This window comes from Panthera onca, chromosome D1 (assembly GCF_046562875.1).
Source record: "Panthera onca isolate mPanOnc1 chromosome D1, mPanOnc1 haplotype 2, whole genome shotgun sequence".
Lineage (NCBI taxonomy): Eukaryota > Metazoa > Chordata > Mammalia > Carnivora > Felidae > Panthera > Panthera onca.
This window is the reverse complement of record NC_138348.1, coordinates 39,731,567-39,745,444: the sequence shown is the minus strand read 5'-3', so window position 1 is coordinate 39,745,444 and position 13,878 is coordinate 39,731,567. Positions and strand designations below refer to the sequence as shown.

Sequence of the window (13,878 nt, the reverse complement as noted above, 5' to 3'; positions counted from 1 at the left end):
TGTGCTGCACTGTTCTTGAAAACCTTAACCTGCCCATGCCTGTGCACCTGTGCTTGCCAGGATAAATACCAAGTGTACTATTTTTGATTTTACATTAACAGATTCAGCAGTGGTCAGCTTTCTCTTTTTCTCGTTTTCTGTGGGGACCTAATTGCCAAAGCCTCACTAGTCCACCATGTGCAAGATCTACTGAAGAAAGTAGGGTAGGATTATTCAAAGAAAAAAGGGGTAGAAGAATTATATAGTTCTATCATGATTTAAATATCCGTGCCTCTTTGTGGGGGCAACGAATCCTCTTGTGTGGTTTTGGTAGATTACCTTTGTGCACACTTGAGGAATTAAGGACCGATGGTTATTTTTAGCAAAAGCAGGGGTTTGTAATGGGGAAAGAGCATTTAGAGAGAGAATTTTCATCAGTTACAAATGTAAGCAGATGCCTTCAGAACACCTTCCACGGGGCCCTCCTGGCCATTCTCTTCCTTCTTTCCCCTTCCCTCTAAGATGGTAGCACCTGGTTGTCACTGCCGTCACTCTGATGTGGAAGGAAGGAAGAGTTAAAAGCAATCCCCCTTTGCACTCGCCTTGATAAGAAATGGCTTTCTGCAGTGGCGGCAGGCCTTGCTCATAGCATCAGCGTTGACTTAGTTTGCAGGAAATTGCATTTTGCCCCTTTGCCTGGAGATAAAACACCTCCCAGATGAGGATCTTTGAGGGAGAGCTGGAGGCTGGGAGGGAGTTGGGAACCTGTGCGAAAAGCTGCAAGGTTGGGGGTGTGTGGGTGGCTCAGTCTGTTAACCATCCAATTCTTGATTTTGGCCCAGGCCATGATCTCCTCCTGGTTCGTGAGATTGAGCCCTGCATGGAGCTCTGTGCTGACAGTATGAAGCTGGCTTGGGATTTTCTTTCTCCTTCTCTCTCTCTGCCCCTCCCCTGCTTCACTCGCTCTCAAAATAAATAAACTTAAAAAAAAAAAAAAAAAAAAAAAAAAAGGATAGAGCAATCTCAGGCTCCGGGTGTATTGGAGTCTGTAAAACCAGGGCAGTTTTATTCAGGTGGCCCATAGCTTAATGGAGTGCTCGGAAGGTCTGCAGACGAGGAGCAGAGAAGGAAGATGTCAGACATGCATTTCGGGAAGACTGCCTTGGAGCCCTACTCTACTCGTGAGATCTCTTACACTGTAGACGCTTAGCTCTGTGCCTGGTGAAATAGCCTTCGGAATACCACTTGGGGGTGGGGGGAGTGGTCACAGGTAAACTGTGAAAGATGGTCATTTATCCGAGATCCACTTTATGGGTTAAACGCCTATTTGAGTTCCTAAGAATGCTGATAGAGCCCAGGAAGTCGGGGGGCGGGCTGTGGTGAGGAGGCTCTCCATTGTGGATTGCAAACTGCAGTTAGTTCAAAGATCCTTGTGCCAAGTCAAAAGCAGTTTCTTTTATTTATGGTCACCATTGACGTTAATCGAGCCTGAACATTTTCCTGTAGACTAAAAAATCATTAGCCCTGACAACTGAAGTCAAATCAGACCTTTGGGAATGACCTAATTGTTCTTTCCCGAGGGCTCGATGTTAGCTTGCCCTTGGCCGTGGCATCAGCCCTGCCAGGCCTGGGAGGCCTCCCAGACTGTGGCAGGTGGGTTCCTTCTTGTCACAGAAAACACAAAGGACAGAGGGGCTCGTTCTGTCACAGCCCTCCCTCGTCATCTGCAGTGCCTGCCGTCCTGAGAGTTTTGTGAGTAAACGCGGCCCAGGGCCCTCCAGAAACTCCCGTTCACTGTTTTCACATTTGACGGTGTGCCACCTCCATGCTGGAAATTCCTCCCAGCTGCTGGTGGACGGGTGGGTCCGGTATCCCCCTTCGTCCCCACTCCGTTTTTCTGGCAGCTGCTCAAATTTTCAGGATAGCTGTAGTGACAGTGGTGAACATAGGGACTCATTCCACCCTGGTTATTTTTGGCAGCCCTGAGCAAGCCAGGGCCTCGACTTCTGGAGCTGTGTGGTTGGGATATTAGGTAACTTTTTCCTGTGCAAGTACAGACAAAGAGTCCTGACCCGCACCCGTCCCTCCGTCCGTCCATTCATCTGCCGTTTCCGAGTCGTTTTTGCTTGTTGTGAATCTTTGCAAATGCACCATGAACCCTCTCTCTGACATAGCCCTTTGTTCCTGATAAAAGATGGCTCTGGAGAAGGCTGAACGTTGATTGAGTGTATGTCGTTTTTTTTTCCCCCCCTAGATTGAAAACATAGATGCCTGCTTGAATTTCCTGGCAGCTAAGGGAATAAACATCCAGGGGCTGTCTGCAGAAGGTGAGTCAGAGCGCTGGTTCTAAAGCTGCCTTTTCATCGTTAGAAGCGCCCACCTGTTACTTACTGATGCCTTGAATACAGCTCAGCCCAGGGGTGCTTGTGGGCTCTTCTGCTTTTGTTTTCCTATTGGTTTTAAGGCAGCTCAATGCTTGTCTAGACCGGAGGATGCCAGCTTTTTGACACATCCCGAATCACTCCAGGAACGTAGAGCCCACCATGCCTGGCCGTGTCTGCCACACCGAGCGGGTACCAGCGGTGGAGCTGCTTCTCTGGAGAAGGGCTTAATCAAACAATACTGATCCGATTCACCCGGCTAGCAATTCAGTTAATTATCAAGCCAGGCCTTATCTGTGGGAGAGAGAACACTTAGCCACAGCACATATTTAAGTTGTACAGTTCCCAGGGAAAAACGCCCAATCCTTATCTCTGACTTTTATTAGAAGCAGCAGCAGCACTTTTCCTAGCTCAAAGAAAACCGAACCCCAAACACGTGATGCATTAATGAGATGCTACGTTTTGACATCCCGATTAGTTTTTAATTAACTCCAATTGGGTGGCTAATTAGCACATTAGCTTGTGCTGGTGGTTTGCTATTCAATTAGGTATCGGTCTGGAGATGGCTGGTCCGAATTCTCAGCCGCCTCAGGCAACATCTCGCCCTGGAATCTTTTGCTGTCTCCTGTTTGTAAATACAAGCAGCTGCCAGCTCAGAAGCTGCCACAGGCCCCGGCATCCTCCCAAACTCCTTAGGCTGCACCTGCCTCCAGTTTTCCCAGAACAGGTAAAGCAGTTTGGGCTTTAGATGACACCACCTTTTCCCTAGCAAGGTTGCTGTTTGAAAAGATGCCTGGTAGCATCGACTCCGGTGGTCAGGGTGGGGAGGGGGGCGGGCAGTGAGGAAGGAAGCAGCCCAGTGGAGCAGGTAAGTTTGCCAGCATGATCTGTTTGGGGCCCGTTCCTTGTCTTTGCCCTGCGGTGCAAGCTTGGTTTTCCCGGCTGTTGGAACGGTAGTCTCTTCCGGTATTGGGGCCGGGTGGCTACTCTCGGAGCCTCGTGGGCTCGTCGTTTCTGAACGCGACCTCTCCTATGCTGGGCCTGCCCCAGGTCAGGGATGGACACACTCCTTCCAGAGGTCTCCGTTGCTGCTGCTGGGTGGTCAGCCCCAATCCCAGCTCTGGCAGGGGTGGGGTGGTTGGAGGGTTCCTTCTCCCTGGGGAATGAGCTCTCCTCTGTGGGGAGGAGCTCCGGGCTGAATGAGTCTGGGCTTTGCGACACAAATTGCCGGGGCGTGGGGGTGTTGGTGTTGGTGTGGTGTTTCCATGGGTAAGTACAGAGATACAAATTGCCTTTCCAAGGAATATCACTTCCTTCTGGTTCAGAGTTCTTGTGCTAGCTGGTGGGTGGCTGGCACACACTCTTCATAGTTTGTGGAAGGAGTTGGACCCCGGGCCTCTGCCCACCGGCAGAGCATCGGCAGGGAGTTTCAGAGTCCTGCTCGGCAGAAAGGGCTCGAGGCAGTGGGGGAGGGGGTGGACTCTGTCTCCCGTGGCCTGGAGGTGACAGCCGGCCATCTATCTCTGCCTTGTCCTGCTGCCTTGTTTGTCCCTCTGCACCATCCTCTTTATACCTTCAGGCATAGATTATCTATTTCACGTACTTGCTGAGTAAACAGGTACCCCCTGTGCTCCCAAGGCTTTTCGATGCAGCAGCTCCGGCATTCATAACTGAACTGGGAAACCTTGGGGAAACCTTGGCTTAAAGAAGTTGCAGGTGACAACCTCAAGGCCTGTAGCTAGTGAACGGAAGACAGGGTGTGAGCCCAGGTCTGTGTGATTTCAGAACTCCTATTCATGGTGTCCTTTGAGACAGCAGATGGGTAAAGTCTAGGCATGTTGTGTACAGGTGAAAGAAATCAGAAAAGATTTAGAGCTTTGTGGGCTGGAACGTCAGAAGATAATGTGCAGTCCACAGAGGCGTATCCTACAGATACTCTGCCCCAGCCTTGTCCACGTTAGGTTGTGACCTTAGGGGGGTTGTGACACCCCCCCCCCTTGGGGGTCTCTGAGCCTAGAAGAGCACAGTGTAACCCGTGTGCTGAGGTATCAGTCATTGGGGCATACCTGTGAAGTGGGTTCATAGTGTTTTAGTAACCGCCCCCATCTTTCCTGCTGTCGAGACTCACTTGCTGATGTCTTGGCCAGAATACATAACTTGTCAGTCATGGTTAGTTATTAGAACAGTTTTATGTCAGTGCTTATGACTCTTTTGTTTGTTTCTAAACTTTAATTTCAGACTCAAAGCTCTTTTTTCACCCCTGTGCCCCAGGGCAAGTGGGTTTAGAAGATTGAAGAGTGATGAGGGCCTAATGACTTCTTTGCCTCCCCTCCTTCCTTCTCCTGAGCCTCCAGGATGGGACAGAGAGAGCAGGCAGAATTCTGCTGAAGTTGCTGCCGTTTTCTTGGGTGGCCATAATTGCCACTGTCCCCACGTGGGAATCTCTGCATGCCCCACTAACCATGGACTTGATCCCCTGCTGCTCCCAGGACATTAGGAGCCTTTCTTGAGATTTGCCCGGCAATTCTGGCTCACTCTCAATGGGTAGCATTTATGTTCCATCCCCCTGATTCAGGCCTTCATTGTCCCCACCTAAGGTGGTCTCAGTGAGACCGTAGACCTCAGTCTCATCATCCCTGTATTCTGCACTGTAGAACCGGCAGGAAGGTGTGGACACCGTCTTCCACTTGCAGTAGGTGGAACCGTCTTTCTGTCACCTGGAAGCCCCCACCATACACTTTCTCTCCCAACTCTTTCATCCCCAACTTAGTGGCCAAGAGGCAGATCTGCCAAGTCTCTGCGGAGTAGATGTCCAATTGGGGACCGGAATGCAGCACCCGACTTGGAGTGATTTTCTTGGTGCCTCCTTTGTCTTCAAGGAGCACAGGGACCCCACCTTCTTGTTCTTCGGTGAGGGGAGGAGATGACCGGTCTCTGTGATCATCAGACATTACAACCCTCCCCCACTCTGTGATACTTTCTCATCTAGATCTTGAGGTTTTTGTTGTTTTTTTGTTTTTGTTTGTCCATCGAGGCATTTTATTTGCACATATATATTACATCCTTAGAAAAAGAATCCCAGGATTTTCCCTCCTGTATTTTCATCTTGCTTCTTCCTGGTCCATGATGCCCGGTGAGATGGTCAGTATCATGAAACCAAACTGGTGGGACAGAAGCAGATTATTCTGCCATTTTTCTAGATCTTGAAGTTGCACATCCAATTTGGGGCCGATCACTCCACTCTTGTTTAACCTGCGTGTGAGGTTCACAGCCATTTCTCCGGCTCTGTGATCATCAACGATTTGAAATTGGCCAACGCAACCGTGCTTCATCATCAACCGTGTTTGTCAGCTGGACGATGACTTTGGAGCATGGCGCAATAAGAACCTGGCATTTGCCTGTCTCTTCAGCATTGTTAACGTTCTTGAGAACATCTGCCAGGACATTAATGCATGCCATGTGGCAGCACGGAAACATGGCAGGAGTCCTCGAGATCTTCTTACACTGACTCTTGGGGTTGGGCGATGATCATGGTGTTTGGTAGTAAGACTGATTCTGGACTCATGCAGTCTTGTGGGAAGGTAACTGGCCCCAACTTTTGTCAGCTCCTTAAACTTATAAAGCAAGGGTACTTAGAGACTTTTATCCTCAAATGGGCCTTATTTACAATTTGAGGGTTACAGGAAACCTCACTCGACATACTGTTAAATTATAGGAATAGAAGCCATTTGTGGAGAACCCACCATGTATCAGTCACTGAGCTAAGTGCTGTGTACATGTTGTATATCTTTTTTTAATTCCCTCAGCAACTTTTTGAAATCAGTAATCGTACTATCCCCATCGTCTACAGATGAGGAAACTAAGGCCCAGAGAGATTGAAGTTCCACATGGGCAAAGGGAGGCCCACTTAGGAGTGACTAAGCTACTCACGTCAGTTTCAGAGACCTGGTATTTTCTGCTACTCCCCACTGCCCACACTTCTAACCACCTGCATAATTAACTAGAAAAGCATGACACTGTGTAAAGAAATAATGCAGTTGTAATGCTTTTTGTTTTCCTTTTGAAGACTATTGAGTGCCCCGAGGCTCCTCCTCTGATGAGAACCATCAGCGGTTGGAAAGCCCCATAGGTACTTCTCCGCCCTTTTCCAGTGACTGAAGCAGGGTTTGGAACCCCGGGAGGGTTTAGGTACCTGTCCTTGAAACAATCGCAGCAGACCATGCCCTGCCCCAGCCTGCCTGTTAGAGGACCACAGAGAGCTTGGTTCCAGAGTAGATCCCCATGGAGACACTGCTGGTTTGGGGCACTTCCCCTGGACTAGGCCCTCCTACCGCCTCTGTGTTCCAGAAGGTTGGGCCCATCTGTTTGCTCTTGGAAACCTGTTGGAATCCTGTGAGCTTGGGCCTCACCCTAAGCTGGGTGATGTTCAGGATCCCTTGAACCCCTCCCCAGCACACACTCCACCTGTCATGACTGTCTGTAACCCCGTCCTGTGAGGAAGGATGGCCTTTATCCTTAGGAGTTTTGACAACACCTGGCCCCGAGCCCATCCTCCTATCACAGAGAAGGTCTGGGGATGAGGCATATCCTATTTAGTTCAGCAAACGTTTGCTGGGCACATCCTGTATGCCAGGCATAGCATCAGTCGTACAGAATGAACTTTAATTTCAATTAGTAGGAGAGTTGTGCTAACGGTACGTTCAAGAGCTGAGCAGTACGTGCACAGTAGTGCCCAAAGAAGGGCAGTGATTAGCTCTCTGAGGCGGTCAGGGGGCTTTACAGAGGCAGTGGCATTAACCCCTGGGCTTTACAGGATAAATAGGCATTCACCAGACAGGAAAGGCAGGTAGAGGGAAATCGAGACAGAAGACGAAGCCTGAGTGATATGACAGGAGCAAAGACTAGCTCTTTATCAACCTTGTGGAGTAGAGAGACGGAGGCAGGAAGATCCTTCCAGGCGCCTCCAGGAAGGAGTGTATGCTTTTGGAGTGAAATTGCTTGCTGACTTGATGAGCTCAGACCCAGTTTGGCCAGAAACCTAGACGCTGAGCTTGTCCCCCTTTTATTCTGAGCCAGAGAGCAGAAGGTCTTTCTGGACCGTTAGGAGAAAAGCAGCAGGTTGATTGTTTCCGTTTCCTCCTACCCACATCACCTGTTTGGCAGTGAGTGGGACCGATTGTGTCACTCACCCCCTTGTCCCACTTCCCCGGTCAGGAAGCCTGTGACTGGCTTGGTGAGCAGTACACAGGAGCGCTGCAGGAATCGGGTGGGAAGTTATGTGGTGAATGTCGGTTATGCAGATGGCCGCAGGATCCACGTCCCGAATCAGCTGGGTGAGCCTTAACAGCCCTGTGGTTTAAGGGAACTGGTTAGGAATTCTGACTTTGCGGTCTGGTCCAAGGTAGCCCTCCCTTTGGCTCCCAATCAGTCTCTTTTTCCAAAGCAGATTTCTTCATATTAGAGTATTCCAGTGTTTGTGCCTTTGTAAACCAGGCCTGAGATTTCTCTTAAATAATGTTGCAAGCAGAGAACTCTGTTCTTCCTACCCTTTCCTGCCCAACATCTCCTACCACATCTGTGCAGATTCGTACCAGCCCCGGGGGAGCAAAGAAATCAGCCAGTGCCCAAGGGAATTAAGAGTCAAGGCGATACTGAATCCTAATGGAAATGGAAAAATGGTCTGTGCAGTTTATTCATTAGACATGGGCGTGGCCACAAGCAGAGAAATGCAGTCAGGGTTCTCATGCTGGTTTAGATACTAGCTAGCTAGTGTCAATTCTAGCTAGGTCTACGGTTTTTTTTTTTTTTCTTCTTTTCTTTCTTTCTCTAGAAATCAAGAGAGTAAGATAGTTGATCAGACACAAAATGATACTCTTTTTCCAGACCTTGGGAAATGTCAGGAGGGAAACATTTTTGTGGGCTGATGGATTTTTTTTAAGACTGCCAGTGCAGCCGGCTTACTTAGGAGGCCTCCTAGAACACAGACACATGCCACTTGGAAATGTGGAAAGGATACAATTCTAGCTATTTTGGATACTGTCTGTTATAGACCACCCATGGCATAAACTGTGTGGCTTCCAACCCCAAACAGAGCATTTACCACTCTCTAGTTTCTGTGCTCTGAAAAGAAAATTACAGTGCAGACGTCCACCAACTGGTGAACGGATAAACACGGCGTGGTACATCCATACAATAGGGTGTTACTCAGCAATGCAAAGAAACAAGCCAGTGAGAACTGCTCTAACACGGAGCAACCTTCAAAACATGCTAAGTTGAAAGAAGCTGCGTGCAAAGGGCTACATGTCACATGGTTCCATTTATAGGGACTGTCTAAAAGAGCCCAACCTTGTAGAAACAGAAAGCAGATTCAACATCACCTGGGAATGGGTTTGGGAGTTGATTGCAGATAAGCATAAGGACCCTTTTCAGGGTGATGTACATAGTGTAAGATTAGAATTTACGGAGCTTACTGAAAATCATTCTACACTTTTATGGATGCAAATTACGCTTCAGGAAGGCCGTTTAAAGAACCGGAAGCTCACCATCGACTTTTCTCTAATAGGAGATTATTCACGATTAATTTCCTTCTTGAAGCCTGTCACTGCGGCGTAAAGGGGGGAGGAGCGCAGGGAGGATGGACAGCTTCGTAGGCTTCCTTCAGGTGCAGAGCCCGGTGGTGAGTTCTGAGGAGACTAGAGGTAGAGTGGCTACATTTTTGGAAAAGGAGAAGTAGAGTCAGGCACTGTCCTGGGTGTTTTGTACTCATTTCCCCATTTAATGTTCACTTAATTCTCCTAACAACCCTGTGTAAAAGGTGCAGTGGGGCCTATGCCCATTTTAAAGATAAAGAGTGAGGCTCAGAGAGCTTAAGTCTTCCGAAAACTCGGTCTGTACATGAACTGTAGACATTCCAACCCAGGTTTTCCTGACTCTAGAAAGAAATCCGTGATCTTTGTGATAAAAATGCTCTCTCCTAAGAAGTATATTTGCAGGAGAACTGTGCGCTTTGACAGAACGTTTGAGGGAAAAATGCTGAGATATGAATAGGAAGTGACTTCGCAACCACAGTAGGTAGAGAATATGACAGAGCTGTCTCCGTTTGCCCTGGGTTGGGCTGGTCTGTTATGAGGTGCTCATGTGGACATGCCTGCCTCTTGCAAGGGACAAACTATCAGCCCCGGGGTGTGCTGAATTTTTAGTTCCTCCCTCCCTCCTTTGTTTTTTCTTCCATGGGTCAAAAAAAAAAAAAAGTATTGTGGAATGTTTGGCACATTCCACAATAGAACACTTACAGAAGAATAAAGAATACTTAGATGCCCACCAGCTAGCTTAATAAATAAAACATTAGCCGGTGCACTTTTAAATTTACCACATATGATGGGTATACAAGTAAGCCAGGTTACACAGTGTTGGGAGACTGGGCTTTGTGCTGAAAAAGCTAGATTCAAATCGCAAATCCCAGCTCCAGCGTTTATTCCCTTGGAGAGGTCATAAGGTTTTATGAGCCTCTGTTTCTCTTATAAAGGGGAACAATAATATTCACTCCCCAGGTTGTAGGGATTGAGTGAACTCATGTACATAAAGAGCTTAACCTGATACGTACTAATTAGTAGCAGTCCTTGTTATTACAGACCTAATAACGTGACAATTATAAAAGGCACTAAAAGCAAGTCTTACATAGATTTCACCAATCTCCATGATTAGCTCTACCTTCCCCCTCCCTTGAATTTGATTTTGAGGGGAAATTATTTCCCAACTCTCATCAGTGCCCAGCTGGGTGACCACGGGAGTGTCACTTCAACCTCCAGAGCCAACTGATTCATCCCGTCCAAACCTCACATTCTGTGACCCTGATGTGTTTGTAGGAACATTTAGAAGCAGAAACCGAGCAAGCCACAGGGGTGTGTGTGCTGCTTTTTTTGGTTTCCTTAGGATGGAGAAGGAAGCAGCACAGAAGGGTTAAAGCTGAACTACTTTCAGAAACGGGGGATGCGGGGGGGCGGGGGGGGGGGGGAGCTCAGATCTATGGGGCTTTCTCCCCATATTGCACGTGATAGTTTATAAGCCTCCTCCTTGGCCAGATCAATCCTGGCTTACACCTGTGCTGACACAATTAAAAGCTTCCCCCTTTCACTCTCAAAAACTATCATGGATTGCATGGTAAGTTATAAGATGACCTTAGTAAAGCCATGTCTAAGGCATATGGATTGGGACCTGTATGGCAATCTCCTGTAGGATTCTGGGAGCTCCTGTTATTCATAACCAAGACCAGTGAAGGACTTCACTGTTCGCGGCTTGCTTTCACAGATACGCTCTTACTGGATTTGAGAGCAACCTTGTGTGATGGGGCAAGCTGCGTCCATAAGGCCAGTGAGGCCCAGGGATGAAGTGACTTCCCAGAGTTGCACAGCTAGTACGTACTGGAGTCCAGACTGGAACCCACGTGTTTGCATCGTCAGTTGCAATCTCTCTTTCTTCAGAGTCTGGCAGTCATTCAGCCTGGCCTCATCATCACGCCCAGGGCACCGGCAGGCGTGCAGGGAATGGGCTTGTTTCTGAAAGGACCCCATTCATACCCTCTGCCCAGCAACTGCTGCCGGAGGAAACCTGTGCTCCTTTATCAGCGGTCTCTTCCTCGCCTCGGGCTAACCTGGACATGTGCATTCCCCAAACAGGAGATACTCTTCTTCCTCCACCCCCCTGACCGGTTAAGAGAAGGAAATTGAGCCTTGGGTTGACACAAAGCAGAGGGAGCCCCTAAGATTCCTTCTTCCTGTTCCTCAGGCTGGGTGGCCCCATTACCTCACCCTCAGGACCAATTCAGACCCCAGCCATTGGATCTGGTGTTAAGAGAACATAAAAGGAGGGATTCCCCAAGGAGAAACACCCTCGATCCATAGCTTCTGCCCGTGAATAAATATTTTATTCCTTCTCTGCAGCTTTTTATGCATGCCTTGAGGCAAATGCATTTTAACATCTAAAAAATCCTGTCTGGAATAAAAATGTTCTCACCCCCACTCTGCTTTCATTTTTTTTAATACGTTATTTTTTGTGTGCGTTCTCTGTGAAAGCAAGGCCTATCCCCCACCCATGCGAAATTAAAGTTAGTGATTCAGTGGATGAGAGGGACACAGAGCCGTCTGTCCGGGGGCAGGGCGGTCGGGGAGAGCAGAGGGAGGATGGTGGAGGGGGGCAGGAGCCGCTTGGCACTCACACGTGGCTGACGGCACAGAGCACAGACTTGGCTGAGCTCTCGAGTGGAGACCCATGAATCTCCCCCAGCGCCCGAGAGCACCTCTGTCCCGGATTGGTTGCTTTGCCTGAGAACAAGCACAGTCTTGCTCGGGACTCGGACTTTTTTTGGCTGTGTCCTTGCTGAGAATTTCCTCCTGGCACTTGCCAGACATCCAGCTGAAACTTGCCTGGCGTATCCGCTCTAATCCCAGTGGGGGAGAGGGAGCTGATTTCTTTGTGGCTGAGGCCCGACTCTGATCGACGGTGATGGCGATGAAGTGTGCAGGAACTCGGTCCTATCCTCGAGAAGCTAAGCTCGTGAGCAAGAAAGGGCTCCCAGGATGGGACTCCTTCTCTAAAAGAATTTCTTTATTGTCTTGCAGAAATCAGGAATGGCAACCTCAAGGCCATCCTAGGCCTCTTCTTCAGCCTGTCCCGGTACAAACAGCAGCAGCAGCAGCCCCAGAAGCAGCACCTCCCTGCTCCACTGCCGCCTGCCGCGTCCCAGGCGGCCGGGGCCCCCTCCCAGTGCCAGGCTGGCACTCTTCAGCAACAGGTGCCGGCCACTCCCCAAGCCCCGGGCCAGCCTCTCCAGCCAGCGCCACATCAGCAGTCAAAAGCACAAGCTGAAATGCAGTCCAGGTGGGGGCTCCTCGCCAACGGATAATTCTGTTTCTCGTGGGTCATCCTCCACACTGGCCGAATGCTAGCCTAGGCGAATGCCTTTTCATTTGGGCCTCTTCAGGGCTGAGAACTACTGGTGGCGGGGGATTAGCATGACCTTGAAATAGATGCGGCGGGCTGCCTCCTGTGCCTGGCGGAGATGTGTGCTTTTATAGGTCACGATGGCCAGCGGCCAGAGCTAATTAGCTGCTCTGGCCTATTATGCACATGCTCCTGTGCAAGAAACAGCCCCGAAAATAGACTTCAGACTTGCTTTGCGTGTTTGCCTACAGGTTGGGTATTCGATGTCATATGTGTGAGTCGTTTTACTTAGCGGAGGCTAGAGTTCTGCAGCAGACGCCTCTGCTTCACCAGAGAAGAGATAGCAAGAACACAGAAGGAAGGGGGCAGCCGCCTTCCCCGAGAGGGCCCGCAACTGGGTTCTGCTAACCTTAAAGAGCTGGCAGCAACCTGAGGGGTGGTCTTCAGTGTTACAGGATTAGGGCTCAGGTTTGGTTGATGCTCCCAGGGGGACCGATGCTTGCTAGCGGGACTTGCCGTAGGGTGATGTGTAAGCAGAGCATCAGGGTACTTACGTCCACTGTGTTACAGGGGGCATAGGTGTATTCCTGAACAGCTCTGCAGAAGATCGCCTTGTAAAACCTGCGTTTTAATGGCAGGGGCGTGGGGGAAGGAGGGAATTAGGAACTAGAAAGATTTTTTTTTAATGTTTGTGCATTTATTTTTAACTTTATTTTGAGAAGAGGGAGAGAAAGCCTGCATGTGTGAGGAGGGGAGGGGCAGAGAGAGAGAATCCCAAGCAGGCTCTGCCCTATCAGTGAAGTGCCCGATGTGGGGCTCAAACCCACAAACCGTGAGATCATGACCTGAGCTGAAGTGAAGAGTCAGACGCTTCACTGACTGAGCCACCCAGGCACCCCTATTTATTTATTTTTGGGAGAGAGGAAGCGGGGGAGGGGCAGAGAGAGGGGGAGAGAGAGAATCCCAACCAGGTTCTACACTGTAAGCTCAGAGCCCGATGTGGGACTTGAACTCAGGAGCTGTGAGATCTTGACCTGAGCTGAAATCAACAGTCCAGCGCTTAACCAGCTGAGCCACCAGCTGCCCCAGGAACTAGAAAGTTTTTGACTCCTAGTGAAACCTGTGTGGAGAAAAGTCCACAGTAATTGTCGTTTAAAGCTGTATACCTTTTGTTATCAAACCTGATGTCACTAATGAAGTTGATTGCTTGATTTCATTTGGTATGTGCTAAAGAGTAATGGCTTTTCCTTTCCAGGCCCCCAAAGCACCAGCGTTAATAATCACTAGGCTTAGCAGCCCATTGTAGTTGGGCAAAGCACAGAGTGGTTCACACAAGACAGGTGCCTTATAGATGGTTGCAGCATCTTCCTCCCCGCAAGAAGGGCTATTTCCCATTCATGATGGTGTTAAAACCAACATGATGGATGTGCTGTCCATCAGACCCCCTAATTAATTGTCTAATTATATCCAATTTACATTATGGAAATTTGTAGACTAGCAGAAATGCCTGGACTCGTGGTGAAGAACAGCCAGCCAGGCAGCAAGCCTTGGCACCCTTCCCCTGAAGAACCACCAGAGT

At 49.2% G+C, this 13,878-nt stretch overlaps 1 protein-coding gene and 1 pseudogene across 10 annotated transcripts in view; one reads left to right on the top strand and one right to left on the bottom strand.

The window, feature by feature from the left end:
- NAV2 (neuron navigator 2) overlaps positions 1-13,878 on the top strand; it is a 732,958-nt gene that overhangs the window by 494,418 nt on the left and 224,662 nt on the right. For all 10 annotated transcript variants that reach the window (XR_013550161.2, XM_078433316.2, XM_078433314.2 and 7 more), the window contains exons 4-5: positions 2,234-2,306; positions 11,978-12,236. Coding sequence is in view for 9 of the 10 variants with exons in the window: in XM_078433316.2 (XP_078289442.2) it covers positions 2,234-2,306; positions 11,978-12,236 (332 nt within the window). In the remaining variant the exon portion in view is untranslated. The remainder of the gene's footprint in view (positions 1-2,233; positions 2,307-11,977; positions 12,237-13,878) is intronic.
- Positions 5,425-5,819, bottom strand: LOC145712445 (small ribosomal subunit protein uS8 pseudogene; annotated as a pseudogene).